Source organism: Microtus pennsylvanicus, chromosome 2 (genome assembly GCF_037038515.1).
Source record: "Microtus pennsylvanicus isolate mMicPen1 chromosome 2, mMicPen1.hap1, whole genome shotgun sequence".
NCBI classification, from domain to species: domain Eukaryota; kingdom Metazoa; phylum Chordata; class Mammalia; order Rodentia; family Cricetidae; genus Microtus; species Microtus pennsylvanicus.
The window spans coordinates 11,181,267-11,208,879 of record NC_134580.1 but is presented as its reverse complement, the minus strand read 5'-3'; the positions used below and the strand labels follow the sequence as shown (position 1 = coordinate 11,208,879).

At 50.5% G+C, this 27,613-nt stretch overlaps 1 protein-coding gene across 9 annotated transcripts; it reads right to left on the bottom strand.

Moving 5' to 3' along the window:
- Positions 1-2,454: 2,454 nt before the first annotated feature.
- Positions 2,455-25,933, bottom strand: Septin3 (septin 3). Of its 9 annotated transcripts, none has more exons than XM_075960169.1 (12): positions 24,532-25,933; positions 16,999-17,190; positions 14,494-14,622; positions 13,953-14,034; positions 13,568-13,705; positions 11,856-11,973; positions 11,089-11,184; positions 8,468-8,567; positions 6,521-6,572; positions 6,138-6,231; positions 5,674-5,739; positions 2,455-3,813 (listed from the first exon to the last, which is right to left on the bottom strand). In XM_075960169.1, exons 1-12 carry the CDS (start codon positions 25,916-25,918, stop codon positions 3,748-3,750), a joined length of 2,520 nt encoding a protein of 839 aa, XP_075816284.1. In that variant the 5' UTR covers positions 25,919-25,933; the 3' UTR covers positions 2,455-3,747. The 9 variants fall into 9 exon arrangements, with proteins under 9 accessions (XP_075816284.1, XP_075816293.1, XP_075816285.1 ...); XM_075960178.1 differs by lacking the exons at positions 5,674-5,739; positions 24,532-25,933 and adding exons at positions 21,497-21,554; positions 21,740-21,755; XM_075960170.1 differs by lacking the exon at positions 5,674-5,739.
- Positions 25,934-27,613: the final 1,680 nt, after the last annotated feature.

Below are 27,613 nucleotides of genomic sequence, written 5' to 3'. Positions count from 1 at the left end.
CAGCAAAGAAGGCCTAGAATCCGAACCGACGGCCTTGTGCGAGAACATCCGGAAAAGGTGAGCTAGATCAGGAAGTGGACTGTGAGTTTCAGCCTCCAGTGGGTCCGACTCCGGGATCCGCTGAGCCTTTGCAGGTGGCACACTCATTGTGTTAATCAAGATGCTCTAGAGTACTGATGTGCCAGTGAAGAAACAATTGCCAAATAATCAAACTGTCATCATAAGACACGTCCTCATTTCCGATTTTTTTTCTTTCGTTGTCTTTTGAGACAGTTTCTCTATGTAGCTCTGACTGTCCTGAAACTCACTATGTAGACCAGGCTGGCCTCAAACTCACAGAGGTCCTCCTGCCTCTGCCTCCCAAGTGCTGGGTTTAAAGGCTTGTGCCACCACGCCTAGTACAGATTCTTTTGGCAGGGGTGGGTTTCTCGTAGCTTTGAAACCTGTCTTGGAACTCACTCTGTAGACCAGGCTAGCCGGACCTCATAGAAATCTACCTACCTCTGCCTCCTGAGTGCTGGGATTAAAGATGTGCGCCACCACTACCCAGCTTTTGTGTGTGTGTGTGCAAGACTTACAAGAATTAAAAAATTAAATTCAGATAGAATAGTATACAGCAGTGGAGCAAACATCAAGATCTAGTCTCTCGGGGCTGGAGAGATGGCTCAGTGGTTAAGAGCATTGCCTGCTCTTCCAAAGGTTCTTTTTTTTTTTTTTTTTTGTTTTTGTTTTTTCGAGACAGGGTTTCTCTGTGGTTTTGGAGTCTGTCCTGGAACTAGCTCTTGTAGACCAGGCTGGTCTCGAACTCACAGAGATCCGCCTGCCTCTGCCTCCCGAGTGCTGGTATTAAAGGCGTGAGCCACCACCGCCCGGCTCTTCCAAAGGTTCTGAGTTCAATTCCCAGCAACCACATGGTGGCTCACAACCATCTGTGATGAGATCTGGTGCCCTCTTCTGGCCTGCAGGCATACACACAAACAGAATGTTGTATACATAAGTAAATAAATAAATAAATAAGATCTAGTCTCTCCTGCCATGGCCAATGCAACCCTAAGCAAGAAGATTGTGTTCTCTGGACGTCACCCGCTGCATTTGTATGGTGGTGGTATCAGAAGATTGCTTAGGTGTCTTGTGGCTGTGACAGTTGATGTCCGCCAAACGGCTGTCTTTCAAATTCCACTTCCCTTCGTCTGTGTTGTGTTGCCACTAGATGCCACCTTCATTATTTTCCCTGCGTGCTTTCAGGAGCCTCTTGACTCATCCTTTTCCATCCTGGCCCCTCCAAACCGCTTCTCCTCATTCATTTATGCCTTATGTTCACCTCACAGAAAGTCAGTGATTGCTTACAGTTCACATTAAACTTTAGGGAAATAAACAAATGAGAGCCCTGTTGCTTGATAAGCTACAAGTGAGGGGAAAGGTCATCCTAGCATCAAGAAAAAGGCTACTGTTTAACTTCCTTTGAGTGTACAAGTGGTATATGTGCACGTGTGTGTCTGGCTGTGCATGCCCATGTGCACTCCAAGAGGCCAGAAGAGAGTGTCCGCTCACTCTCAGGAAAGAGGATCTCACTGATCCTGGACACAGGCTGGTGACCAGCACGCCCCAGGTAAGCATGGGACCATACCTGGTTCTTATTTGTGGGTGTTAGGGAGCTGAATTCAGGTCTTCATGCTTGCACAGCCGTCACTCTTACCAGCTGGCCCAGCTGCCATGTTCCCTTTGAATCGAGTGTGTGTGTGTGTGTCTCTGTGTGTGTGTGTGTGTGTGCGCGCGCGCACACGTGCACACATGCACAAGAACACACGGAGATCAGAGGACAACTTTTGGAAGTTCTTTCCTTCCACCATGTAGAATCCAGGGATCGAACTCAGGTTGGCAGCCTTGGCAGAAAGTGTTCTTCCCAGCTGAGCCATCTCACTGGCTTTATAGTTTGCACACTTTTTTTTTCCTTGGTTTTTCGAGACAGGGTTTCTCTGTAGCTTTGGAGCCTGTCCTGGAACTCCCTTTGTAGACCAGGCTGGTCTCAAACTCACAGAGATCTGCCTGCCTCTGCCTCCCGAGTGCTGGGATTAAAGGCGTGCGCCACCAACGCCCGGCTTCCCTTTATAGTTTGGATATGTTCATGGTGAAATTGTTTTCTAGGCAAGACTAGGCTTTCATCGGTCCTTATGCCTACAGGGTGTAAAAAGAGGGGATATTAAGAAGTTAAGTAAATGGAACTAAATACTTTTTGGGAAAACACAGGACTGGTAAGATCAAGTATCAGCTCTCCCACTCATCACTGGGGTTACAAAGTTCCAGGAAGTGGCTGGGATATGACCTCATGTCACCTGAAAATGAATAGATTGCACATGTTCCATCTCGTAATATCTGTGACTACTTCTTGCCAAGAGATGTCACCCGTGGCTGATTTGATCGAGGGGGAAAGAACACAGCACAAAGACCAGGCCGTTATTGTTCAAACAGCAATGTTTAGTTGTACAACAGAGGCTAGCAACATTTACACGACCAGTCTGAATGTCTGTTGGCTTGTTTTCAATGGGGAAATTCAACTGGAATATCACCAAAACATTGGTTGGGACTAATAACATTTTAAAAATGGGTCGTTCCTGCATCCCCTAGGCTTGGGCCTCTTGTTCCATCAGGACTTGTAGATGAATGGCCCACAAGTCACCAGCCTTTGAGCAAGTTGTATACAGGTGGAGATGGCAGGGGAGGTGGCCAAGGGAGGGTTTCTATAAAGACACAATGTATGGGGCAGTGGCAGCCGACATTCGCAAACATTCATGCATCTGTTGGGGGCTTTGCCCTCCGTCGAGAATTTTCCATTAGCCCATAGCGACCACCTGTGGTCAGGCTAATGCACTGCTCACATTAACAGGGTGGGAGATGGGCACTGGAATGCTCGGGGTAGGTGGGAAGAGATCCCTCTTATTGCTAAATGTACAAAAGGGTGCTATTTTCCCGCCTAGAGTGTATAGCTTGTGGGTTTGGGGTGGTTCATGTGTGTGTTTAATTCACTTTTTCCCCCTTGTTGTTGTTTGGGGAATAGGAAGTCAAACCCAGCAACTTCTTTTCAGGAAAACCACTTCCCAAATGGCCACATTTGGGGGGGGGGGGTAAAGAGGTTGTCTACACACACACCCACACACACACACGCACACACACATATACACACACTGGGCCAGACACCAGTGGTGATTTAAGTGACGCTAGCCCTCTTGCTCCCCAATCTCTGTAATGAATCACCCTTATACCTTTAAGCAATGAAGGAGACACCCTTGTCCCACATGGGGGCTCACACAGCTGACCTCAATGACTGACAAGCAGAAAAAAAAATTGCTTTCTTGACCGTTTAAGGGAGCCAAGAAGAGTACTCATGCAGATGAATGGCTAGGGAGCAATGCCGGTTCCCTTGGAGATGGTTACAAGTCGCTGGAATGGGCTTGCAAGGGCAGAAGCTCTCGGTGAGTTCCTTCTCTTTACACATGGGCTGGGGCTGCTGACAGACGATGGAGCAGGGCAATGCTGGCTGGCAGGAACTCCGTTCCAGTAGGAGGAGAGGAGTCGTTTGGCTAAATGGAGGAAGCTACTGGTCCTAAAGAGGCAGCCGGCCCCTCCCACCTGCTGAGGGCTGAGAGGGGTTGTGGTGGCGGGCTGGACAAGCACAGCATTAAAGGGGGCTTGGCCCTGCAGCAAGAGCAGCTGGAAGGAATGAGGGAGAAGCAGCGCTTGAAATGGCCTTCATTCAGCAGTGGGACAGGGGGCAGCTGGTACAGGTGGAAGGACAGTGCCCAGGAGGCCTTCTCCCTGCAAGGGGAGTTGAGAACGGTTGAGGGCGTGGAGACCAGCAGTTTGCAGCAAGCACATCAAAACAGCTTCTCCAGGGAGAGTGAAACCATCCATAGCTTAATGAGGGGTCAGGCACCATTCTGCTACTTAGCCTATCCAACTATCCAGTGCCCACCCTCCTGATCCCTGCTGGCCCTAGGTGACCTCGCTGGAGTAGCCACGGAGCTCCAGAACACTGCTCCCGCTCTAGCTGACAGGTGCCGACTTTGGAGTAACTCACGGGAAAATGAGCTGAGGAATGAGGACTAGATAGGTAGAGCTAAGGAAAGGATAAGACCAAGTGAAGGAGGAGGGAATGATCAGACCATGTGACTCCAGTCCTACGGTCTCAACTCTAAACGGTGGCATTCAGTGAGGGCCAGTTAAATACCCAGGCTGGACCAGGAGATGGGATAGCGCATAAGAGCAGTGGTAAACAGAATCCCTAGTCTCTTCCCTTTCCCAAGGCTAAGCTGTTTTCCTTAAAGCAGCCTTAGAAACCACGGGAAGAAGAATAACTTGTTGTGTGCAAGGAGCAGTGGACATGTGCGTAACTACAGGGCTCCGGAAAAAGGCAAGAGAAAGTTAAATGTATGGTTATGGATGTTCCTGGGAGTATCTAGAGGATCGGAAGATGAGGAAACTGGGTCGGGAGGAGAGGGGAGAAGCAGAGGAAGACAGACAAATGAGAACAGAAGTGAGGTTTACTTGAGGCGAAGCCACAGAAAAGCCAGCTTAACATAGAAGGATCTAGAGAAAGGGAACTGTGTCCTAGAATTTGTCTCTGAAGCCCTGGGTCCCTAAAAAATTCTATATATTGTTTCTGATGCTTCAGAATTAGTTTTAAAAAAATGTCATGTCCTCCACCCAGAAGCTGCTGCCTCACTTGACCAGTGTTTGTTTCCTTGAACAGAACACGGAGCAGTCAACCAAGTTCCCCCTTTTCCCTAGGCTACTCCCGAGTTCAGGGCAAATTTCAGTGCTCAGCTGCAGAAATTGGCTCCTCTCTTCCCGATAGCTCTGATTTCTCTGGCCATCTCAGCGTGTATCGTCCCATGCTTTTACTTGTGACTTTATTTTTTGAATATTTATTGATTTTTATCTTATGCATATAAGAGTTTGTCTCCATGTTTGTATCTATATGCCAGGCTTGTGGAGGTTAAAAGAGGGCGTCTGAGCTTCTGCAGCTGGAGTCACTCAGTGCAGTTGTGAGCTGCCAGTTAGGTAGTGGGAACCGAACCTGGGTCCTCTGCAAGAGCGGAAGTTGCTCTTAAGCACAGAGGCATCTCTTCAGCCCCTAGCTGTAACCTTATTTTAGGGCGACAGAATGTCAATTTAGGAAGTAGGCTGGGCATGATTTCTAAATATGGAAATGAAGCTAACAGATTACTCTAAAAGGAAGTGAAAGGTCAGAGACAGGCAGGAGAGACGGAGGAGGTAGGAATATATGAAGAAAGGAGGCAAAGGAGGCAGAGCGGGAGATCGGGAAGAGGAGACAACCAGCCAGGCTGCAAACATGGGCAAGGCGAGCATAGAAAGCAGTGGTCTGCAGCATGGTGGTGGTGTTGATGGTGGCCTTGACGTAGACCCAAGGGTGGAGCTCCATTTCCAGGCACTAATTCTGCAGGAACTGCCACCCCCCCCCCTAGCATTCTTCCCTGTTCCCCATGACCTTTCTTTTCCTCTGTCAAGAAGTCCAGGCCACCTCAACTTACAGCGAAGGTTGTTCCAAACCCCCGCACCCCATCATGGGCTAACTCAGCCACCTGTCCGTGAAGAACACTTGCAGCCTCAGTTTGTGGGTGGGTCAGAAGAAAGAAAAGGTTGCCTGTGGCTCACCTGCTCCCAGCATTTTAAAATAAAACCTTCCCCAGACCTCTTGAGTGAGGCGCACAGCTTTTTGTTCTGGAGCACAAGAGAAAAGGAGACAGAATGGAGAGTCATGGAGAAAGCAGACTAACAAAAGACTTTCCAGAGAGGGCAATGAAATTACCGCACCCCTGAGCACACACACCCAGGCTTGCTCTCTCCCTCTCTCTCTCTCTCTCTCTCTCTCTCTCTCTCTCTCTCTCTCACACACACACACACACACACACACACACACACACACACACACACACACATGACAAAATACTCCACAAATACCAGACAGGCCTTTGGGACAGAGCTGACAGGAAAAGGTGGCTGGAGGTGGTGCCTGGGATGTGTGTGTGTTCGGAGAAGTGAGATATGTATGGCAGCTAACACAGGGAAGGGGCTCATCATGGGTTACTGCTGTGGCTTTCCTCTGTGTCCACGCTCACCGGAGGGAGGCCTCCGTTGTCATTGAGCCTCTTGGCCCTGTAAGTCTCATAATGGATGTTGTGGGTGACTTCTTTGAGGTCCTGGAGATGAGTCCTGAAGGGCACAGTGAAAAAGAGAAGAGGATGCAGTTAAGGGTTGGAAGATGAGGAAATGATCCACCTCTGAAGCTAACACAGCTCTTTGGGAGACTGGACTCAATGACTTGGCCCTACTCCTGAGGGCCAATGACATCTCTTCAACCCCTCCTTCTTTGAGACAGGGGCTAGAACTGGGCCAGAAAGCTCTGTCAGAGAGACATGGAAACTCAGGAAGTGAATTTGGACAGATGACCCTCAATCCCAAATAATTAAAATGCCACAAGGGGAGGGGGAGAACATCTTACCTGATGACGAAGTCTCGAAGCAGGGCAAACTCACAGTGGTTGAGGTTTTCCACTATGGATAAAACAGAAGAAAACGGGTGGCCGTTTCACTAGTGCATGGCCCAGAGGTGGGCAGCTTTAAAGAGAGCACGAGACGCCAGGCTGTGGTGGTGTACACTGTTAGTCCCAGTACTCTGGTGGCAGAGGCAGGCTGTGAGTTCGAGGCCAGCCTGGTCTACAAGAGCTAGTTCTAGGACAGCTAGGGTTGTTACACAGAGAAACCCTGTCTCGAAAAACAAAGACAAACAAACAAACAACAAACTTGTGAAGGCCTAAGATGATTGAAAGAAAGGAAAACACACAGGAGCTCATAACTGAACCAGCTCTCCAAGGTCAGAAAACCCAGCTAAGAGACGTGGAGTTGCTGCTGTCTGCAAACCACACACCAAGAATGGTGGAAAGAAAGGAGGATACTGCATGACTCTGGTCTCACAATGTGTAGATAACATTTTCATCCACATTTTGTGATTTTTTTAATTTTTATATGCATTGGTGTCTGGGGGAGTTGGATCCACTGGAACTTAAGTAACAGACACTTGTGAGCTGCCATGTGGGTGCTGGGAATTGAACCTGGGTCCTCTGGAAGAACAGTCAGTGCGATTAACCACTGAGCCATCTCTCCAGCCCCCTCTCATCAATATTTCTAATTCAAGGTGAATAATGAGATAATGCTACTTTTAAAATCCTGAAGTACTGGGTGTGGTGAACACGGTGGCCCACCACTGCAATCCCAGCATTTGGGACAAACCATGGATACAACAGTAAAAACCTGTCTCAAAAAAACACTAGTAGCCGGGCGGTGGTGGCGCACGCCTTTAATCCCAGCACTCGGGAGGCAGAGGCAGGCGGATCTCTGTGAGTTCGAGACCAGCCTGGTCTACAGAGCTAGTTCCAGGACAGGTTCCAAAGCCACAGAGAAACCCTGTCTCGAAAAACCAAAAAAAAAAAAAAAAACACAACTTTGCCGGGCGATGGTGGCGCACGCCTTTAATCCCAGCACTTGGGAGGCAGAGGCAGACGGATCTCTGTGAGTTCGAGACCAGCCTGGTCTACAGAGCTAGTTCCAGGACAGGCTCCAAAGCCACAGAGAAACCCTGTCTCGAAAAAAAAAAAACACTAGTTAAGGATTTAGCTCAGTGGTAAAGCACTTGTTTAGCACAGCGAGGCCCTGAGTTCTACTGCCAGGACCACTAACATTATTGACAATGAACAATCCAAGACAGTGGAGAAAATCTCAGTTTGGGAATCAAAATATCCAAATTTGAAGTTCAAGTTTCACTAGCACGCGAAAAGTGCTGGATTTAGTCTCCAGCTCAGCTGCTGGTGGTGGGTGGGTGGGGACTGTGTGACCTTTGCAAAGCAAAGCACTTGTCCGAGATTCCTGTTCTCAAGACGGGAGCACCTGCCCTCCTCACAGGGCTACCATGTTGAACAAAGGGTTGTTCGTCTTCTTGGTTTGGTTTTGTGTGGACTGCAGGGGATGGCACGCAGAGTCTTGCACACGTGCAGCAAGTGCTCTATCACTGAGCTACTCCCCAGCCCTGAGTGAGACCCTTGAAGCAACTTCTTGAAAACTTCAGATTCATCATATCCCACCCAAGGTCACATCTATTCATAATAAATGTGACGAAGACAATAGCTGAACCACCCTTTGGTACTTTGCCAGGTCACGTATGAAAACCTTTCTCTGGTTTTTTTTCCACCCTTGATAGTTTCCCCAGGTTCTAAATTCATTTGACAGGCCAAGTCATGGCCAGCTGGTCACATGTTAAATGGTGTCACTGCTTGCCAATAAGCTCCTTATCGGCAGCAACTGGCTGGCATCAATGTCCCAGAACAGCACTTTGACCTCCTGATGATTAATAGCTGCTCTCTGGACAGCCACTTCTAGGCGACGGACTGAATTACCTTCAATGATCCCCCAGGGGGTTTTTCTGCCGAGGACCCTCTTGCCATTCACTTGGTACTCCTTGTCACTCCCCACCACAGCGAAGGGCATGCTCTCCTGCTAGATTGGGGGAGAACACAAAGCAACACACATGCTCAGTCCTCTTCTGCAAACCGAATGTCCAAGGGCAGGACAGCCTTTCACAACTTACTCTGTTGCTCATTCAGTGATGCTCCTGGGGGGAAGGGCCAGACTCCGCCCCTTGAAAAGGCTGAGCTGGGACTCGGGTCCTGACTATACTGTCGTCTGGCCGGTTAGCCTCAGTAAGTTGGCTCCCCTTCCACTAGAGAGCCCTTTGTATAGCTCATTGTGCTTGAGCACATATTTTCCTTTGATTTGGAACAGCTCTGTGAGCTAGCTGGGACAGACTCTTACAAACAGCACCTCCCCCCGCCCCGCAGGCGCCAGCCAGACTCCAAGATGTGTTCTGTGGCTCCCATGGAACCTACTGGCAGATGCCCAGGTACCGAACTCTCAGGGCTCTAGGCTGCTCTGCTCTATCGGGGCAAGCACCCGAATGTATCTGCCTGGTGTGTGTTTGTTATTGTCGAAAAAAAAAAAAAGAGCCACATGTTGCTTAACGGCTGGAATACATTCTGAGAAAAGTTCACGGGTGATTGTGCCACTGGCAAACTCACAGCCTAGATGTACCCAAACCAGTAGAACAGCTACCACGTTACCAGATGATATGATTGAAAGGAAGCCCTGTCTCATGCGGCCCAGCCCTTCACTGACCAAAAGCCCTTCATGCAGCGCATGAATACCATATATAAACTGAAGACATAGGTGTGGAGCTGTTTCCAGAAAATCATGCCAACTGTGCAGAAAGATGACATCAGTGAATTGTTTTGGCATCAAGAATGGTCTTTGGGCTGAGAGTGTAGGTCAGTGATCGAGGGCTTGCCTAGCATACCCAAGGTCCTAGGTTTGATCCGCAGCCCTGCACAGAGTGTGTGTGGGGTGTGTGTGTGTGTGTGTGTGTAGTTAAGCAGAATGATGGTGCAATCCCCAGCACCACAAAGATATAAAGGCTGATGGATGTGACCCATATTTTAACATTTTAGCTTCCTAAACTGTTCCTATGTAGACATTTAAGATCTATAGACGTCATTTTTAAGGTGATTATCTGAGGCTGGTGAGGTGGCTCAATGGATAAAGACACTTGCCACCAAATCTAACCTGAGTTAGATCCACAGCAGAAGAAGAAAATTAGCCCCTGAAAGTTATCCTCTGACCTCCACACATGCCAAAGGGACTCTCACTCCCTCACCACCCCAGTGAGTAAATTAATGTCACTAAAAAGTTTTTTTTTATGCCAGGTAGTGTTGGCACATGCCTTTAATCCCAGCACTCGGGAGGCAGAGGCAGGCAAATCTTGGAAGTCAACCTGGTCTACAAAGAGAGTTCCAGGACAGCCAGGGCTGTGACACAGAGAAACCCTGTCTCAAAATAACAGAAGCAAAACAACCAAAAAGGGGGAGCTTTTTAAGTAATGACCTTAATTCAATTGTCTTTTTCAACAGAGTATCTGTCCAACTATAAGGGATAAAGGGCTTCTGCTAGATTGTTCAACTTTCTAGAAGAGTCCAGAAGGGTCTCAAAACCTAAGCCGTGAATGGAGATTTGTCACAGATTAGGTTGGGTTGGAAGCGGGCTAGGTTTGTGATGCAGAATCACAGAACTGTAGGGCAAGACCTAAGAAGACATACAGCCAATGGTCTCCAAACCTAGTTTCCTGGTGAGGCCAGAGCCACAGAAGGTATCTTAGCACCTGCTGGGGCAGCAGAGCTCTGTGCCCACAACACTCAGCCAAAGCAGTTCTCTTCTAGTGGTTTGTATGCTAGAGTTCTAAAGTTTTTTGTTTAAAATTTTTTTCTACTTTAGTTATAAACTGATTGGCCCATTAGCTCAGGCTTTTTATTAATTCTTATAACTTGCACTAGCCCATTATTCGTGTTTAAAATTTTTAATTACATATAGTGTGTGTGTGTGTGTGTATACATGTGCACATGCGTGCATGCATGTTTTATTTCAAGTGTCTACTGAGATCCGGGAGCAACTTTTGGGGGTCAGTTCTTTCCTTCTGCCACTGGGATCCTGGGGATCCAACTCATCAGGCAGTCAGCTTGGCAGTAAGCACCTTTACATGCTGAGCGATCTCATTGTTTTTTATGTAGTTCTTCCAGGGAGAGAGAAAGCCTATAAGCCACTCACCTAGTCAAGCCTCTGTATTTTATAGAGTGAGAAATGAGGTATACTTTGCCTAGAGCATAGATTCCCCTTGGTGCTAGCCCAATGCTTTCCCTGCCTGGTGCCCCATCACCTGACACAGAGGTTTTGCCAGGTCCTGGGAAGGAAAGGGAAGCTTTCACATCATCTGGTGGTGGACGAGACTGTACAGGAAGCCCTGCTCGTGGGTTCACAGTCCTAGTGAGGGTCACCGTCTTCCCCGCTTCCTGAGGTCTGGGTTAGATGGCATGACATGGAGATATGGTAGGGAAAGCAGGAGAAGGGCCCTGAAGGCACATCCCAGAGGCACTGGGCCGGGAATCTGTGTGACGCAGAGGGCCCACACACCTACCCTGATTTTGTCATTCTCTGTCTTGTCCTCCAAGTCCTCATCAAACTCTTTCTGAGGGTAGAACTCAATGCCGTTTACTTCAAGCTCTTTGCGAACCTAGAGGAGCAAGGCAGTACAGTACTGATGATCCCCAGGCTCTAGGCCACAGAAAGATCCCAAGAAAAGACACAGCCCAGCCTGAGAGGAAAGAGGAGGAGGGAATGCAGGCTCAGGTCCCTGGGGTTTCAGACAGACAGCACAGCTGTGTCCAGATGCCACAGGCCATGCTCATGACCTTGTCCTTCATGCTCTGCTCTCCTTTGCAAGGGAAGTAAAGTCCACCTCCCAGGCTCTCTGTTAGTCCTCTTTCAAGACCAGCCTAAGTCTCTTCCTCCAGGACTTATTTAGTGCTTTTGTTGGTTTCTTGTTCTTTTCATCCCATGAGTACTAGCATACTACTGTTGGTTACTGGTGAGTGTAGTCTTTCAAGTAACTTAACACCGGAGCAGTGAGATCTCCGGTTCTCCGTGATGAGTGTATCTGGGAGCCTTTGTGAGGAAGAGGAAGCCTGGAACTGCATGGATGTACCTTTGGTCCAGGAACTTCTAGCCCTTGCCTCCTGGATAGTTGAGTGGGAGGGAGCTAGGGTAGGAAACTGGAGTAGAGTAGCAGTGGAAGCCATGGCAGGAAGAGAACGGTTCAGACCCAGACCAGAGGAGGAGAACGGCTCAGACACAGAGGAGGGGAAGGAACCCCTAACACAGGAAAAGGGCAAAGCGGCTGCTCACCCTCTGCTTGAATTCAGACTTCTCCTCCAGGGTCATGGTGTCAGCCTTGGCAATGACCGGGATGATGTTCACCACTTTGCTGAGGTGTTTCATGAACTCAAGATCAAGCGGTCGTAAGCTGGGGCCCAGAGAAGACAGGAATGTCAGAGCCACCAACCCTTCCCGACTCAGCTCCTGCTCTCTCCACACCATCCTTGGGAGAGGACTGGTCTGGGAACCTAGCTGAGGCCTTGCAATTGCAGCCTCTCCTCTTGCACATGTCCACTGCTTCAGCACTCACTGCATGTCTGCAGCTCCATCCTCAGCCCATCACAACCAAGCTCCCCCTCTCCTTCCTCAGCTTCTATGTAAAGCATGGGTTTCCTTGAATCCCCTCAAAGCATTCCATGACACCTTTTCCAACCAAACAATTTCTTTCTCTGGGGGACATACATGGATGGCCCTTACCAACTGAACTCTTGTCAATGGGCTCATTTCAGCCCCACCTTCCATCCCACAGAGCCAGGCTCTGGAGCCCAGTCTAGTTTGAAGTCTAGGGAATCCATTAAGTCAGATTGTCTTATAGGTCCCACTAACTGTGGATCAAGGTCTAGGAAAAGCTAAAGCTACCATTTTAGCTGAGGCAGGAAAAAAAAATCTCAAATTCAAGGCCAGCCTGGGCTACAGAGTAAGTTTAAGGCAAATTTGGACAACTAAGTGAGACTCTGCCTTAAAAAATAAAAAGAGGGCTGGGCATGGTGACACATGCCAGCACTTGGGAGGCAGAGGCAGTCAGATGTCTGAGTTCAAGGCCAGCCTGGTCTACAGAGCTAGTTCTGAGACAGCCAGGGCTACACAGAGAAACCCTGCCTCAATAAGTAGAGTTAATAAATAAATATTTTTTAAAGTTAAAAAAAGAGGGCTGGAGTATAGCTCAATGGTAGTGTGCTTACCTAGCACGTTTAATTCCCTGCACTCATTCTTAAAAACAAAACCACCAACAACAAAAAAGCCCTCATTTTATTGAGATCAAGGTCTGACCCAGGGGTATTATTTCACAACCCAGTGTTGGCTGGGTACCCCTGGCTCCTTCCAAATCCAGGGTCTACCTGGCTGTGTCATCCCCTCAAAAACTTTCGTTCTGACCTTGCAGATGGGGCTTAGGGAGACACACTGTCCTGTAGGAAGGTGGCTAGAAACACCACCGAGATCCCTGACTTCTGCCTACGCCCACGTTGCTTATCGTGGGACCCATCCGCCACTTACAAATTAAGTTCCCGGCACAGCCTTCATCTCTGGATGTCTGGCTCATCCTGCGGAAATGGCCACTGTCTGGATACCTACAGCTAAGTTCCACATATTGCCTAAATGCCAGCCCCAGTCCAGTAGCCCTAATTTTCCCTACTTTACCTTTCTTGCCACCCCCGTGCCCCAAGTCTTGGCCAAAGCAAGTGTCTGTTGAACAAATGAGGTGCCCTCTGCTCAAGTTCTTTCTGTTGGTAAAGCTGGGTTGTGCTGGGATACCAGTGACCAGTATGGGGGAGAGAGGGGCAGTGATGCTCACCTTTACTCTCTTTCTTATGGAAAGTCTGGGGAACCCTAAGGTCACAGGGCCATGACCTTCCAGCCATCTGGCCCTCCCCAGCTAAGTCCAAGTATAGATTCTCCAGTCCTTGGGCACAAATGACACACACTGGACCCAGGCCAGTAGTAGGAGTGGGTCTGGTACATACGAGTGTCCTGTGGGGGAGATGAAGTAAAGGCAGCAGTGGACACGGGTGTCAGGGATGCGTTTCTTCCTGGCAATGTTCACCTCTTCCTTCAGGAACTTCTCATACTGCTCATTGATGTATTTCTCAATGGGCTCCCAGCTGAGGGGCAGGGGGAAGCATAGATGGACAAGACTCGGTCAGGTCCCAATCCCCTCACACCCATCTCACGTTCTGTCCTCCCTTCTCTACCCAACGGCTTTCCATGGATGGTTAGCAAGGGCAGCATTCCCCCGGGAGACCCAGCCTCTTTCCCAGGAGGATGCAGGCACGCCTCAGTGGGAATGAATCTGCATTAAGTCCTCCTAGCAGAGTATTCAGGGAAGAAATCACAGAGGCAGACACATACCAGTTTTCGTTGTTGATCTGGTCCCCGAAGCCTGGCGTGTCAATGACTGTCAGCTTCATTTTGACACCACCTTCCTCTATCACTGGAGAGAATAAAAAGAGCATCCAACAAGTCAGTCCTATAGTTGACCCCAGGAGTCCTACAGTCTGCTGGCCAGGAACACCCATACTTCTGAGCAGCAGCTGATATATTAGCCAAGTCAAGGTGACAGACTTCACCTCCACTCAGTACTCTGTATTCTGTGATTCTCCCTATGCCTAGAAGACCGTGTCCTGCTTCTTCTGTGTCTACATCTAAATCCTCCCTGAGCTTTATCACCAACGTCAAGACCCACCTCCTCCAGTTCTACACGCACACACTCCCTGCCCCCACCTCACTGTCTAGCCCTAGCAGCCTAAGGAGTCTGCGCCAACAAATTTGGAGTTTAATTCCACTCTGTGGTTATCTTTCACATCTCCTTCCCCAATAATCCCCCTTTCTCTTGCTTGGCATTGGCCCCTCAGAATGATGCCCACAGTGGGCATCCTGGACTAGCTCTCACCATGCCCAATGGCTTTGATCTCTACTGTCTTAGGGATCTTCTCCTCCCGGTTCCAGCTGGAGGCCTTTCGGCTCACTTGGGACTTGAAGAGTGTGTTGACCAGCGTCGACTTGCCCAGTCCACTCTGGCCTGCAGCAAGGGAGGAGGAGACGGAGAAAGGGAGACAGGCCGCACATCTACCTCCTGAGCCGCAGAACCCTCCTGTGAGCTTACAGGGCTCCAGAGCTGTGGTCCAAGCCAAGCCCTGTTTGAATGCCCCTTGGGGATGAGCATTAGGTAGGAATGGCTGTCCGTTCAATGGAGAGGAGCCTTGAGAAATGGCAGCTGGATTCCAAGTTCCTTCATGGTCCCCAGGACCACGGGAGAAGATACAGCTTGTGCATTTGTGTGGTATGTGTGTGATACAGTTTTCTGGTTTGGTTTGGCTTGTGGTTTTGTTCAACTTAGCTTTTCCATCTTTAATGGCACTAAAAGTGAGAACAGAACAACTTTGCGTTCAGATCCGCCTCACGGTGCGTGAGCACGTCCACGTCTGTTAATAAGATTGGTCTTTGTATCCCCTGGTGCCGGGGACTGAAAACCAACGCACTGTGCTCGACCGTGAGGTGTTTTAGCACAGAACTGAGTCCTCGCCCTCTCGAAGCACTCAACTATCCCTGTGCATCTCGTAGTAGAACTGTCTTCCTCTCTAGCTGGGACGTCACGTGTGAGGCAACACAGCTACGAAATGATCTGATCTTTCAGGGCTCACACCCCAAGAACCCTGCTTTTTTTTTCGTATAAACTGCTTTATTCTAATTTTATGTTTATTGGTGGTTTTCCCTGTATGTGTATCTGTGTGAGTGTGTCAGAAGCCCTGGAACTGGATTTACAGACAGTTGTGAGCTGCCATATGGGTGCTGGGGATTGAACCAGGGTTCTCTGGAAGAGCAGCCAGTGCTCTTAACCACTGAGCCATCTCTCCAGCCTTCTGTCTTTACATTTATTTGTTCTATATGTGTATGTATATGTCTTAAATGCTCACGTTGTATGTGTGTGTGTGTGTGTGTAGTGCATGTTATGTGTGTATCTGTGTATATGAGATGTACTATGTTGTGTGTATGTATATGTAGTGTTTTCGCTGCTTTGGGCTTGCTATGTTATCCCTTTAGGCCATCATCTCTTCGCAGATGGGTAATGAAGGAGGGAACTGGCAGGGACCAGAAGCAGTTCTCATCCTACCTTAGGAGCTGGCAGAAGCCGCTTAGATCGTTCTGTTAAAAGGGCTCTACAGGAAAGAGCACACAAGTCAAGAGCCTCCCTGTGTGCATGAGTAGAATGTAGATGGGAATTGGTAAAAGCTGAGCTGGAGCAGTTCCCAGCCAGGACAGAAGTCTAAATTTATCCCGAGGTTAAAAGAGTTAGGGAATTAGGATGGATGGTTCAATGAGTTCCGCACGTTGGGAAAGCCGCTGGACAGCTAGTGGACAATGAATCGTAGAGGAAAGGAGATGGAGAACCAGGAGAGCCCATGTCACCCCAACTGGCACAGCTGTAAAGGTCCACGAACCATCTACATCTACTGCTTTTTGTTTGGTTTTGATTTTGTTGTTGTTGTTTTGGTTTGGTTTTTGGTTTTTCGAGACAGGGTTTCTCTCTGCAACAGTCCTGGCTGTCCTAGAACTCACTCTGAGCAGGAAAGCTTCGAACTCACTGAGATTTGCCTGCCTCTGCCTCCCAAGTTCTAGGATTAAAGGTATGCACCGCCGTGTGGCTTGGCTACTTCTGGTTCTTAAGCTAAGACTTTGATGCCAGACAGCCAACATCCATGTCAGCTCAGCTGGCGGATTTGTAGCAAAAATAGATCCTGGATGGATCTATCCTGGCCAAGGTTCTTCTTCTGCAGCTCAGCACTGAGTCAGGTAACTTCAACCACCCAGGTGAGCTAGCCTAGGGTAGCAGTGGGGGATGGGCAGAAGCTGACAGGCCCTGGAGATCTTTACATGGTTAAAGGGATAGGCTTGTTGACTGTATGGGAGAAGAGGGAGGGAGGAGGCTGTCTCACTCCGTTTGTACACCCAGTGAATGACTCGGATGAAGCAAATGTCCCTTCCCGCTACATACGGTGACTCACTGACACTACTCGGTGACTAAGACCCTGGAAAACTTTGACGCTTTAAGGTGTGAACAATGAGACCATCTTTTCACCCAGTCCTCTCACAGCTCTTGGGGATGGGAAAGAGCTGACGATGCCCATGCCACAAACCTAAAGGCCAGCTCAGAGTGATGAGGAGACTGCCCGTCTCTGTTCAGCTAGTGCTGAAGCTGGGCTGGCCATCCACCCCAATCTCCCATCCTCCAATCAGCCGGTTAGGAGGAAGAGACCAGACCTTTGGGATCAGCATGATGAAATCCTCCCTCCTAGAAAGAGCTCACCCTAGAGAAGCCAGGCCATTCTGGGGAAAGAAATGGGATCCTTGGCGCTGCCCACCACTAGGCCTCCAGTGACCCCATGGCTTTCCATACCAACGACCATGATGTTGAAGTCAAAACCAGTCTTCATGGTTTTCTTGCGCATCTGTTCGATGATGGTGTCGATGCCGATGTAGCCTAGCAGGTTGGAGTTGATGCTGACCGGCTTCATGGGCACCGCCGGCTTAGGCCTGGGCTCGGGTACCAGCTCTGACATAGCTGTGTCCGTCCTGGCCTCTGGGAGCCCTGAAAAGCCAAGGTGGGAGGAATAGGCAGGGTGAGAGGCAGGAGAACAAGGGTTTCATGGAAGGCATGTGGGGTCGCAGAGTTGGGACGGGAAGAGACCATAATTTCATCCAGTCTGGGTCCCATACTGTGTAGATGAAGAAAACACTGAGTCCCAGGAGGAAAGAGGGACAGGAGGCATAGGGACTTGCCCAAGAACACCGTTTAGGTCAGTTGCAAAATCTGTACCAGCACCAGGTTCTCCAGTTTGTTTATTATGTAAAGATTTATACATTTTCATCTTATGTGTATAAGTGCTTGTCTGAATGTAAGTATGTGCACCATGTGTATTCAGTGCCCACAGAGGCCAGAAGAGGACACTGGGTCATCCTGGAACTGTTTTTACAAACTGTTGTGAGCTGCCACGCAGGTGCTGGGAATCAAGCCCAGGTAAGAGCAGTAAGCAGTAACCACTGAGCTATCTTTCTAGCCCCAATCAGGTTCTCCAGTTGCTGGACACGTTCAAGCACATCACTGCCTCAAAGTACTGCATCTTTGTGTATGCAATCCAAGGGCTCCTTCACCTTAGCTCTACTGATACCTGCGTAGTTACTGTAGCGGGGCTGTCTTGTGTCTGCAGGATGGTTAATAGCATCCATAGTCTCTTCTAGTTTCCAGGAGTCTCTCAGATGTGACCACCAAAAGCATCTCGACAGAGTACCAAACGTTTCTTGGGGGGTAACTCCACCCCAAAAAGAGCTCTGATCTATGAAATGTCTCAGTTATTCAGACCTGCATCTTGCCTTGCCAAGCAAGGAACAAAGAACCTTTAGGATCCCAGGTCTACTATATGTCAACTGTCAATGGTCTCGGTTTCTTGATCTTTTAGAAGCAATCAGAGCTACCTTTCTTTGCAGAGTAAGCGTTACTCCACCCTCAGGGCCATGAGTCTCAAAAGCTGCTGTGCAGCAGAGGGTCTCCCAACACCTCCCATGCAAAGTTTTGAGTCTGCGGAGCCAGCAAAGAAGGAATGAGACCCAAACAATGACAGTACTTGCCTAAGAGGATATTTTCATACTAGTAAGTAGCAGAAGCGGAGGCTGAGGAAATAGCTGTCCCCAGAGAAGGACAAAGGTCCCCTTGGCATGCTCACACGCAGGTGAGATGTGGTGGGTCACTGTCCAGCAGGGTAAGTCCTAGAAGAGATCAACTCCATCTCCCTCCCTGGAAAATGGGTGTGGGGTAAAGTGGAGAAGATCTTGGCTCTGCTATTTGTCAGCTTGTAGACTTGTGTGGGCCACTTCCCTTCTATGAGCCTGCTTCTTCCTCTGCAGAACAGTAGGGCCATGACTAAGGCTGCAGTGAGCATCACATGAGACGTGATGCTTATAAGCCCAGAGTCCAGCCTCACAGACCCATGCCCTCTCGCCCTTGCCGTTTTGTTTGGTTTTGTTTTGTCCTGAGATGGGTTTCACTGTGTAGCCCCAGCTCTAGACCAGGCTGGCCCCAAACTCACAGAGGTCTGCCTGCCTCTGCCTCCCAAATGCTGGGATTAAAGGCGTGCGCCACCACTGCCCAGCTACTCCTGCCCTTTTCAAGTTCAGCTTTCTGGAGCGGGATTGAAACTGAGCGCGTGAAAGCATTTATGAAGCGGAGGTGCCCCGGTTGCTGATTTCACAAGCTTATCTTTGCCGCCATGCTGTTGAGAAGCTGTGCCATTTTAGAACCCCGCAGTTCATGACTACCACCCTGCCTCTCAGCCCTGTGAGGAGGGTTGATGGAGCAGCAGATGGTCAGGAGGAAGTGGGAACACAGTCTCCCTCCCCATTCCCAAGCCCAGCCAGGAATCTGCTCTTGTACCCCCACCACCTGGCCCTTCCCCTGAGACTGGCAAGATGGGAACCTTCTTTCCCGTGTTCCCCCCTCAGGCACAGCTAAACCTGACAAAGCCTCAACACCTCCTCAGAGCCTGGCTCTGCTCCCTCTTGCTTCCCAGGAAGCTAGCTGTTGCCAGCCAGGTGGCTCCAGAAGGCAGCAGGATTGGCTCGGCCCTATGGCAGCTGACTCTGCACAGCCTGAGTCCGCTCCTCCACTCCACACCCAGCTCGTGTCCCCCTTTAGCACATCTGCCCTGGGAGCCAGTGCCACGTTTCTCCTTCCTGCTGTTCTCACAGCCTGGTCCTTTTGGTTTCCTGCATGCCTGCTAGGCACATTTGGTACCTCCAGGCTGTGTTGTGACATAAGCCACCTGGAGGCGGGCAAGGGTACTTGTATATGTGGAGGGTGAAAATACATAGAAAGCGCATGTCCTCACCATGGCCTACTCAGCTCTGTCTCTCAGACCCTGAGTGAAGGAGGGAGCTGACCAGATGCCCCAACAACTCCTAGACTCTATGGCTGGCCTGATGGAAGTCCGGGACATAAGTGGCTCTCACTTTCGTTAGCATCCATGATGAGCAAGGTACAGAGCACCTACCAGCAGGTCAGCCTCCTCCCAACCACATTCTGATCACATGCCAGTCACAGGCTAACAGCCGCCACTGATCAAGTACCACAAGTACCACAGATGTGACGCTGGTCACTATGTCACAAGCTTTGCTGGAAGCCCAGTCTAGTAACTTCCCCTTACTGAAAGTCTTCCTATCTGATATGGATGTCCCTCTTGCTGTGCTGCCTCAGTCCCCTGTGGGTTCTAGAGTACTTAGCATATCAGTTCATTCCAGGTCATTCCATATGCTGTCAATTGAAAGCCAGACTAAACCAAGTGCTACATTAAATTCCAAGGATACATTTGTATCCAAGACAAGGTCATTGCCCCCTGGGGGTCCATCGTCTGTGAAGGCGCCTAACAAGTACACCAGGACTTTCAGGGTACAAAGCAAATGCTGCTCTGGAGTTGGCCTCTGTGGCTCCATTCTGTGCTCCTCCCACTCCCCAGGCCCCACCAGGTCGTCTTTGGATGGGCAGCTATAGAGGCATGAACCCAAGAGAGGGGAATGTACCTGCCTTCCTGGGTTACCATGAAAGCCATACAAAATCATGAATTTAAATGACCTGTTACCAAATGCACACTGGTTTCCAGTCCTCTTTGAGGTAGAAGCGAGCCTTATTGTTCCCTGTGCCCAGTGTACCCTGACATATCACAGACACTCAACAATGAATGAATGGTTGGTGTGTGAATAAAAGCCCCACAAGGCAGGAGTCCCTGCAGACACCTTTCTCCTTCCTTGGATGCTGCTTCCCATCCAGAGCACCAGGACCCCACCCTCCACCAACAAATAGCCGCTGTGTGAGCCATGGTCAAGGTAGGTACGCCTATAGAGACCTCCTCCATCCTCTGCCTCTGAGATTGGAGGGGGGCTTTCCAAGAGTAGGTTAAGAGTTCATAACAGTGCTCATAGCAGAATGCAGCTAGATGGCCCTGGAGGGCCCCTCCTAAGCTCCCAGCTCTCCCAGAGAGTGGTACATCTGTCTGCAGCATCCCCTGCTAGGTACCACCTGCCACACTAGTGCTCCAGGAAGAGAGACAGTCCACCTGACTCAGCTCTGGCCCCACAGGACAGCACACTCCAGCCCTAAGGCAAGTAAGGATGTAGGGCTTTCTCCTACAGGAAAATTAATGGCTTTGTCTTTGTCTGGTCCAGAGACCCCACCCCTCTGTCGGAAAGGTGGCAATAGGAGAAGGGAACCTTTCTAGAATGCTTACCTCCTTTTAGCTTAATGCTAGACTATCTCTTCCCTCCCAAGCTGAGGGGGGTCTTCTCCAGCTCCTTGGTAACCAGCAGCTTTTATAACCCCACCCCCACCGCAGAGCCAATTCCAGGCCATCCCAGTTCCAGCCCTGGGCAGCTCAAAGAGAGAAGAAGAAAAAAAAAAAAAGAACTCCTTCCCCATTAAAAAAAGGGGGGACGCCCCCCACCTCGTTCTGGTCAGGAAGCCAATGAGTTCCCTTGGCGACCACCAGCTGGTGCCTGTCTCTACACTTGGTCTCTATGTGGGGGAAGGGGACTGACGGATATGTCAGCGCACGGGTCTCTTACTGGTTGTAGGTAGTCTGGTACCCATGGTTGGAGTACACGCTATGCCTGTGTGTAAGTGCCCTGGGGGGCTCCAGCAGGGGCTTTCCCTAAGCATCTGAGTCTCCATACCTCTCCAAGCTTCTGTGTGTGCCTTTTCCGGAGACTATGCCTCCAAATGGGTGCCACCTGGTATGCGTGTGTCCATGCATATGCACGTGGGGTCCTCAGCACTGCAACCCTCCCTTTGGTAGCGCTTGGGGCCGTAGCCTCCTCCCGGCCGCTGCCAGGCGCCCAAACGACAGCCCTACCTTTGGACATGAATCCTCCTTTGTCTCGGGTCCTCCGGGAGATGCTCAGGGCGCGGGGCTGCAAGGCTGAGCCGGGCGCGGGCTCCCTCTGGGCCAAGCGGCCCCTGCAGCCGGGCCTCGCCCCTCGGCGCCGTCCGCCTACCCGCCCGACCAGCCACCCGGCCGTGCCGCCCCTGCGCCCCGCGCCCACCCGGGACCTCGCCTCCGCTTGCTCGGCGCCGAGCCGCCCCTGCCCGCGCGCACCGATGCTGCCGCTGCCACCGGCACCACGTGACCCGCGCGCTAGCCGGCCCCACCGAGGGCCCCTCCCCTTCCCGCGGCTCCCCAGCCAGCACGCAGGAGCAGGTACCAGAGTTCTGGTTGCCCAGCCCGGGAAGGTGCCTGCATTGCACGCAGTCCCTGTCTCTCTCCCTAGATCCTGTCCCCGGCCCCTTACCGGGTTCGGGACGCAGGAGATCGGTGGCAGCTGCCGGTGACCGTGCGCGTGCGTGAGTCACGCGGTGATTGGGATATTGCGCTGGCTCACCGCGGTTCTGCCCAGGCGCGGTTGCTGACAGAGCTCCGAATCAGAGAACTGGGTTCCAGGCCCAGCTTCCAGCCTGGATGCTGAACCCTATAACCTTGAACTTCCCTGACCATCCTTTACCCACCGGGAAAAAAAATCTTTGATGCGTTGACGATGGCTTGTTGGTCAACCCTGGCAGCACAGAGCTAAGGATGACCGAACCTTCTTCACCATTAAGGTTTTGAGTCTAACAGAAATCAAACAGCTGGTTCACACAGGTGCTGTGTAGTGCAAGCGATCAGGCGCCATGGAGATAACGGAAGATGAGGGATAATGGAAGGTGAGGGCCGACATGGATAGGCAAATGGTGAAGAGAAGAAAAAAAAATGAAACGGCAACAGGGCCAGCCAAGCCCAGAGGCGGCACAGCAGTGTGCAGGTGATACCTCAGAACGCTGACTCGGGCTAAGGCAGGAAAGGCCACAGGCAAGGACTGCCCCAGCTAAAGAGGATGGAGAGGTAGGCTGAGCGAGCAGTGGGCCCGAGGGGTGGTAATAATGTGACTCTAAAATTATGCCACCAGATAGGGAGTCCCTGTGGCAGCTTTGTGGAGGACAGAAGAAGGATACAAAGCGATGACAGCTGTGGGGTGTGGTGGCACACATCTTTAATCCCAGCACTTGGGAGGCGGAGGCAGGTGGATCTCTGTGTGTTTGAGGTCAGGCTGGTCTACATAGTAGTTCCAGGACAGCCAGGGATACATAGATATATTGTCTCAAAAAAAAGAAAGAAAGAAACAAAGAAAGGAAGGAAGGAAGGAAGGAAGGAAGGAAGGAAGGAAGGAAGGAAGGAAGGAAGGAAGAAGTGACAGCCGGTCAAGTACAGAGAAGATGCATAAATTGGATTGATAACGAACAGAATGGGATGGAAAAGAAAGAAAATGAGGACAGCAGATTACCTGGGGATCTAAACACCTTATCAAAGATGGGTTGTGCCAGCAGCTGAGAGATGGAGGGGGGAGGGCAGCAACTGTTTCTAGAGCAGTGGTCCTCAACCTTCCGAGGGCTGCAACCCTTTAGTACAGTTCCTCGTGTCATGATGACCTCAGCCATAAAATCGTTTCGGGGTTACTTCATGACTGTAATTTTACCACTGTTATGAATCATAAGGTAAGTATCTGATATGCAGGATATGTGATCTGTGACCCCTGTGGGGGTCGCGAACCACTGTTGTAGAAGAAAAGGGCTCCCTGCCTCTAGATATGGCCTGGAGATACCCAGATGGAGGAATCCAGCAGATGTAGCCTTCTGCATTTCAGAAGAGAGCTGAAGATGGAGAGCTGCTCACACAGCAAGAGTGAGGACCAGGCTGTGTGCTGAGAGGGATGAGAAAGGCTTTGACAAGCCCAGCTCTCTGTTCAAGTGCTGTACTGGGTACTCTCCAAGCCTTCTTCCTGTCCCAGAACCTGAGCTTTGGAAATTTGGCCAGGTCTGGTTTCCAATCCATGTACTGCCACCATTTAACTCTGGTGTGACTTCGGGTGTGCCACAAACCTCTCCGAGACAGCCATAGGATTTCTAGCCTTTGTACTGACCTCTTTATAGATCTCTCTCTCTCTCTCTCTCTCTCTCTCTCTCTCTCCCTCTCTCTTTCCTTCAACTTTAAAAGAACTACAGCCAAGAAAGATTTCCAGGTAAGATTAGCCTTGAACTTCTTATCCTCCTTATCCTTTACCTGGCTGTACCTTTTTTTGTTTTATTTGTGCTTTTTTTGTTTTTGTTTTTTTGAGACAGGGTTTCTCTGTGTAGCTTTGGACCCTGTCCTGGAACTCACTTTGTATACCAGGCTGGACTCAAACTCACAAAGATCCACCCTGCCTCTGCCTCCCAAATGCTGGGATTAAAGGTGTGTGCCACCACCACCCGGCTGATGTACCTTTTAAATAGCAAATCTCCTACAAAGTTGTTTGTGATTTGATTTAGGTCTCCCTGAGACCTGAGGTGGGGCTTTATCTCACCACAGAAGCACGGAGACGTCAGGCTACTGGTAGATAAGTCACAGCTGAGTTTGCCTGTGTTTTTGTGCCTTAGACTTTTTGTTGTTGTTGTTTGGTTTTGGTTGTGGTTTTTTTGAGACAGATTTCTCTGTGTCGCCCTGGCTGTCCTGAAACTTGATCTGTAGACCAGGCTGGCCTCAAACTTAGACTTTCCTTTAAGCCAGACTCACCTAATTATCCTGTCTTTTCAGAGAACTAAAGAAGCATAGGTCGTGGCCAAGAGAGGAGAGGACTCAGTCTGCTTCTCCACAGCCTAAGCTGTGAACCTTCCTCTTGGTGGCCCCCCTCGGCCTGACTTCCAGTAGCTTGGTTTGGGGGACATACTGCTTCTCTTCAGCCCCTCAACCCTCGTCCCCATTTCTGTCACCCTTTCAATTCCGACCCTAGAGTCCCCATTCTCTTTCCCAACCTATAGAGACTATTGCATCCTTGCTCCCCTGGCAACACCACCTCCCAACCAAGTTCTTGCACTTACCTTTGGGTTCTCTGGCCAAGTCCAGCGAGGTAGGCTCGGCAGCACTGTCTGTTACAGCATCTGCAGCAGCTATGTCCTGGCCTGGGTCTGTGCTTCCGCTTGGTATTAGTGAATAGGTTGCAGCGTCCGCGATGGTCAGGTGATTGACAATGTCTAGCTTGGTCTCACCAGTGACTGGGCAGACCAGCACAACTGAATCCATGGCTGTTTCCAGTCTGCTTGTGTCCAACACAGAAGAATCTGCAGTTGTGTCCAGCTTGGCTATATTGACTCCAGCCAAAGCAATGGCTGTGTCCAACCTGCTTATGCCCAGATCAATTTGATCCGGTATTTCCAAAGCCATGGCTGAGTCCTCCGTGGTCATAACCGTGACATTTTCCAACTTGTCTGAGTCTGCAGTTACCAAATTCAGAATCTGGCCTGGCTTGGTTGTCCCTGCTCTAGCTAAATTCATGGCTGTGCCTAGTTTGGGTGGGCCTGTTATCACTGAATCTGTGGCTTTTCCTGCCTTGGACGCTATAGGTAAGTCAAGGGTCATGCCCATCTTAGGAAGTTCAGTGTCTCTGACCATTCTGGATGGGTTTGGTGTGGACATATTGATAGCCAGCTCAGGTCTGTTGATGACCATTGTGCCTAAATTTCTGGCTATATCTAACTTTGTGCCCACAGCAGACAAATTTGTAGAAGGAGAAGGAGTAGCCCTTTGGAGGTACACTCGGGATCTGGGAATACCCCTGGGCTTGGACTTCCCTCTTCCTGGAGAGGTTCTGGTTTGGACTTGAGCCACAGGGCCCGAACTCTGAGTGTGCTGAGATTGGAATGGCAAAGTCAGATGTGAAGACACCAGGGGCTTATCCCCTGAGGGTGTCCTGTTGGCTTTGGTAAGATCTGGGTTCCCATGGCCTTCAGAGGAGGTCCTGTCCTTTGGCACTGGGGCCATGGGTGGTGATCTTGAAGTGGACGGCTTCCCTTCTCCATGGGCGAGTACCTCCTTGCCCAAATTGGACAACTCTTCCCAATGAGAAAGGGGGGCATCCAGGGGCCGCCCTTGGACGTTCTGGCGAATCGTTAAGGAAATAGAGCTGAGTTTCCTGGGCATAAAGCTATTGGGAGGCAGAGAGCCCAGGGGCCCTATGCTGCCCTGTTGGGACATACTCCAGGCCTTGGATCTAAGGCTTGGCTGACTGAAAGTCTGTAGGACATTGCCTTGGGGGAAGGCGTTCAAGTGGACAGTCTTCTTGATGACAGGGACGAGGGGGGACACATCTCTGGTGAGCTTTTGGTGGGTGTGGCGCCCGAGCATGTGGCCGCGGGAGAAAGAAGATCTGGGGCCTGGAGCCCTGTGTGGCTGCATCTCTGGAGGAGGAGGTGCAAAGTCGTGGTCCATCCTGGCTGTTCAGCTTTCCCTGAGGCAATCACAAGAGAGGAAGGCAGACAAGGATGAGGTCTCAACTCTCCTCCTCCCAGCCAGTAGATGGCGCTAGCAACCTGAAGGGAACTTATTTGGAGGCTTGTTGAGTCCTTAGTAGAGTGTGTGTTCTCTTATATAGCCCAACCTTCCACCTGCTACAGACAGACATGCACCTCACACACCTGCCTCTTCAGCAGCCCACTGTAGGCTCGGCTGACGAGCAACTTGCCCCTGACATGAGAGAACCCAGGATGGGGTTCAGCTTTCTCTTTTCTAGAGTCTGAGTGTGGCTGTTCTCTCTGGACAGCTCTGTGGAGGTTGCATACATAGGCAGGGACCCTGGAAGAGGATTTTGCAGCAAACTAGGAAAGAACCCCTAAGCTGGACTAGTGGTGGGAGAGACATCCGGGAAAAGCCTGAGTCAGTTTGGATGTCAGCTGTGCCTGGCATTGGGCAGCTCCTAAGCCCAAACGTGGGAAAAGGAAGTCTTCTGAAAACCCAGCACAGGGCTCCCGCTGTGCCTGGCAGGGTGCAGATAAGGCTGAAGGTAAACCCGGGGGTGGGGGTGGGGGGACAGGACAGGCTGCAACACTGCTCAGGTCCGGCAGTCTGCTGTTAGGAATAGCCATTCGAAGGCAGGTTGAAAGGGAGATTGCTGGAAATTGGATTGAGAGTAGGCAATCTGCGTGGCATGACTGAAGAAGGGCTCTGTGGACTGTGAGGTGGGTCAGGGACAAGGTGGGAGAAGGTTGCCTAGGGACAGGGAGTTGAGAGAGAAGGGAATACCCAAGCCAATCCTCCCACGCTGCCAGGTAGTCTGGTTAGATGAACCACACTCCCTGAGGTGGTCTCCAGGGTTCCCCTGGTGGCTAACTGGTGACCTCTCTGAGTTGCCCAGAACTCAGCCTCTGGGACAAAGTCATTTCCTTTATTTTCAACACCACAAGCCTGCTTGGGGAACCAGGCCAATGCTGGTGGGAAGAATTATCTGAGTGTAAGGGACTGACAGAGGAGAGTGATGTCGTAGCCATCTCTCTGAAGTTTGGAACAGGAGACAGCAAAGGCAGGGAGCCCGGGCATCCTCATTGTGCCTTAAGTGACATCCTAAGCCCTCATCACCAGCCATGTTTTTTTTTTTTTTTTTTTGGTTTTTTGAGACAGGGTTTCTCTGTGGTTTTGGAGCCTGTCCTGGAACTAGCTCTGTAGACCAGGCTGATCTCGAACTCACAGAGATCCGCCTGCCTCTGCCTCCCGAGTGCTGGGATTAAAGGCGTGCGCCACCACCGCCCGGCAACCAGCCATGTATTCATATCAAGACTGTCCAGTCGTTGCCCCGTCTCCATTTGGCACAGCCCTGCAGCTCTGACCTCTTGCCCATTGCTCACACCACAGGCCCCTGGGCACACCATGGTCACACTGCCTTTGGCCACAAGCCCTAAGATCACTTTGTTCTTGTGTCACCATATCCCTAGCTCCTCACTGAGCCCCATGTGCCACAAACACCTTGGTCCTATCCTTCCCAATGTGCAGGTGCACACACACACACACACACACACACACACATACACACACACACACATACACACACCTACCTTGATCAGAAGACAGAAAAGGGGCCGGTAGTTTTCAGTCAGGAAAACTGGACCAATTGTAGACCCCACCCGCTCCTCT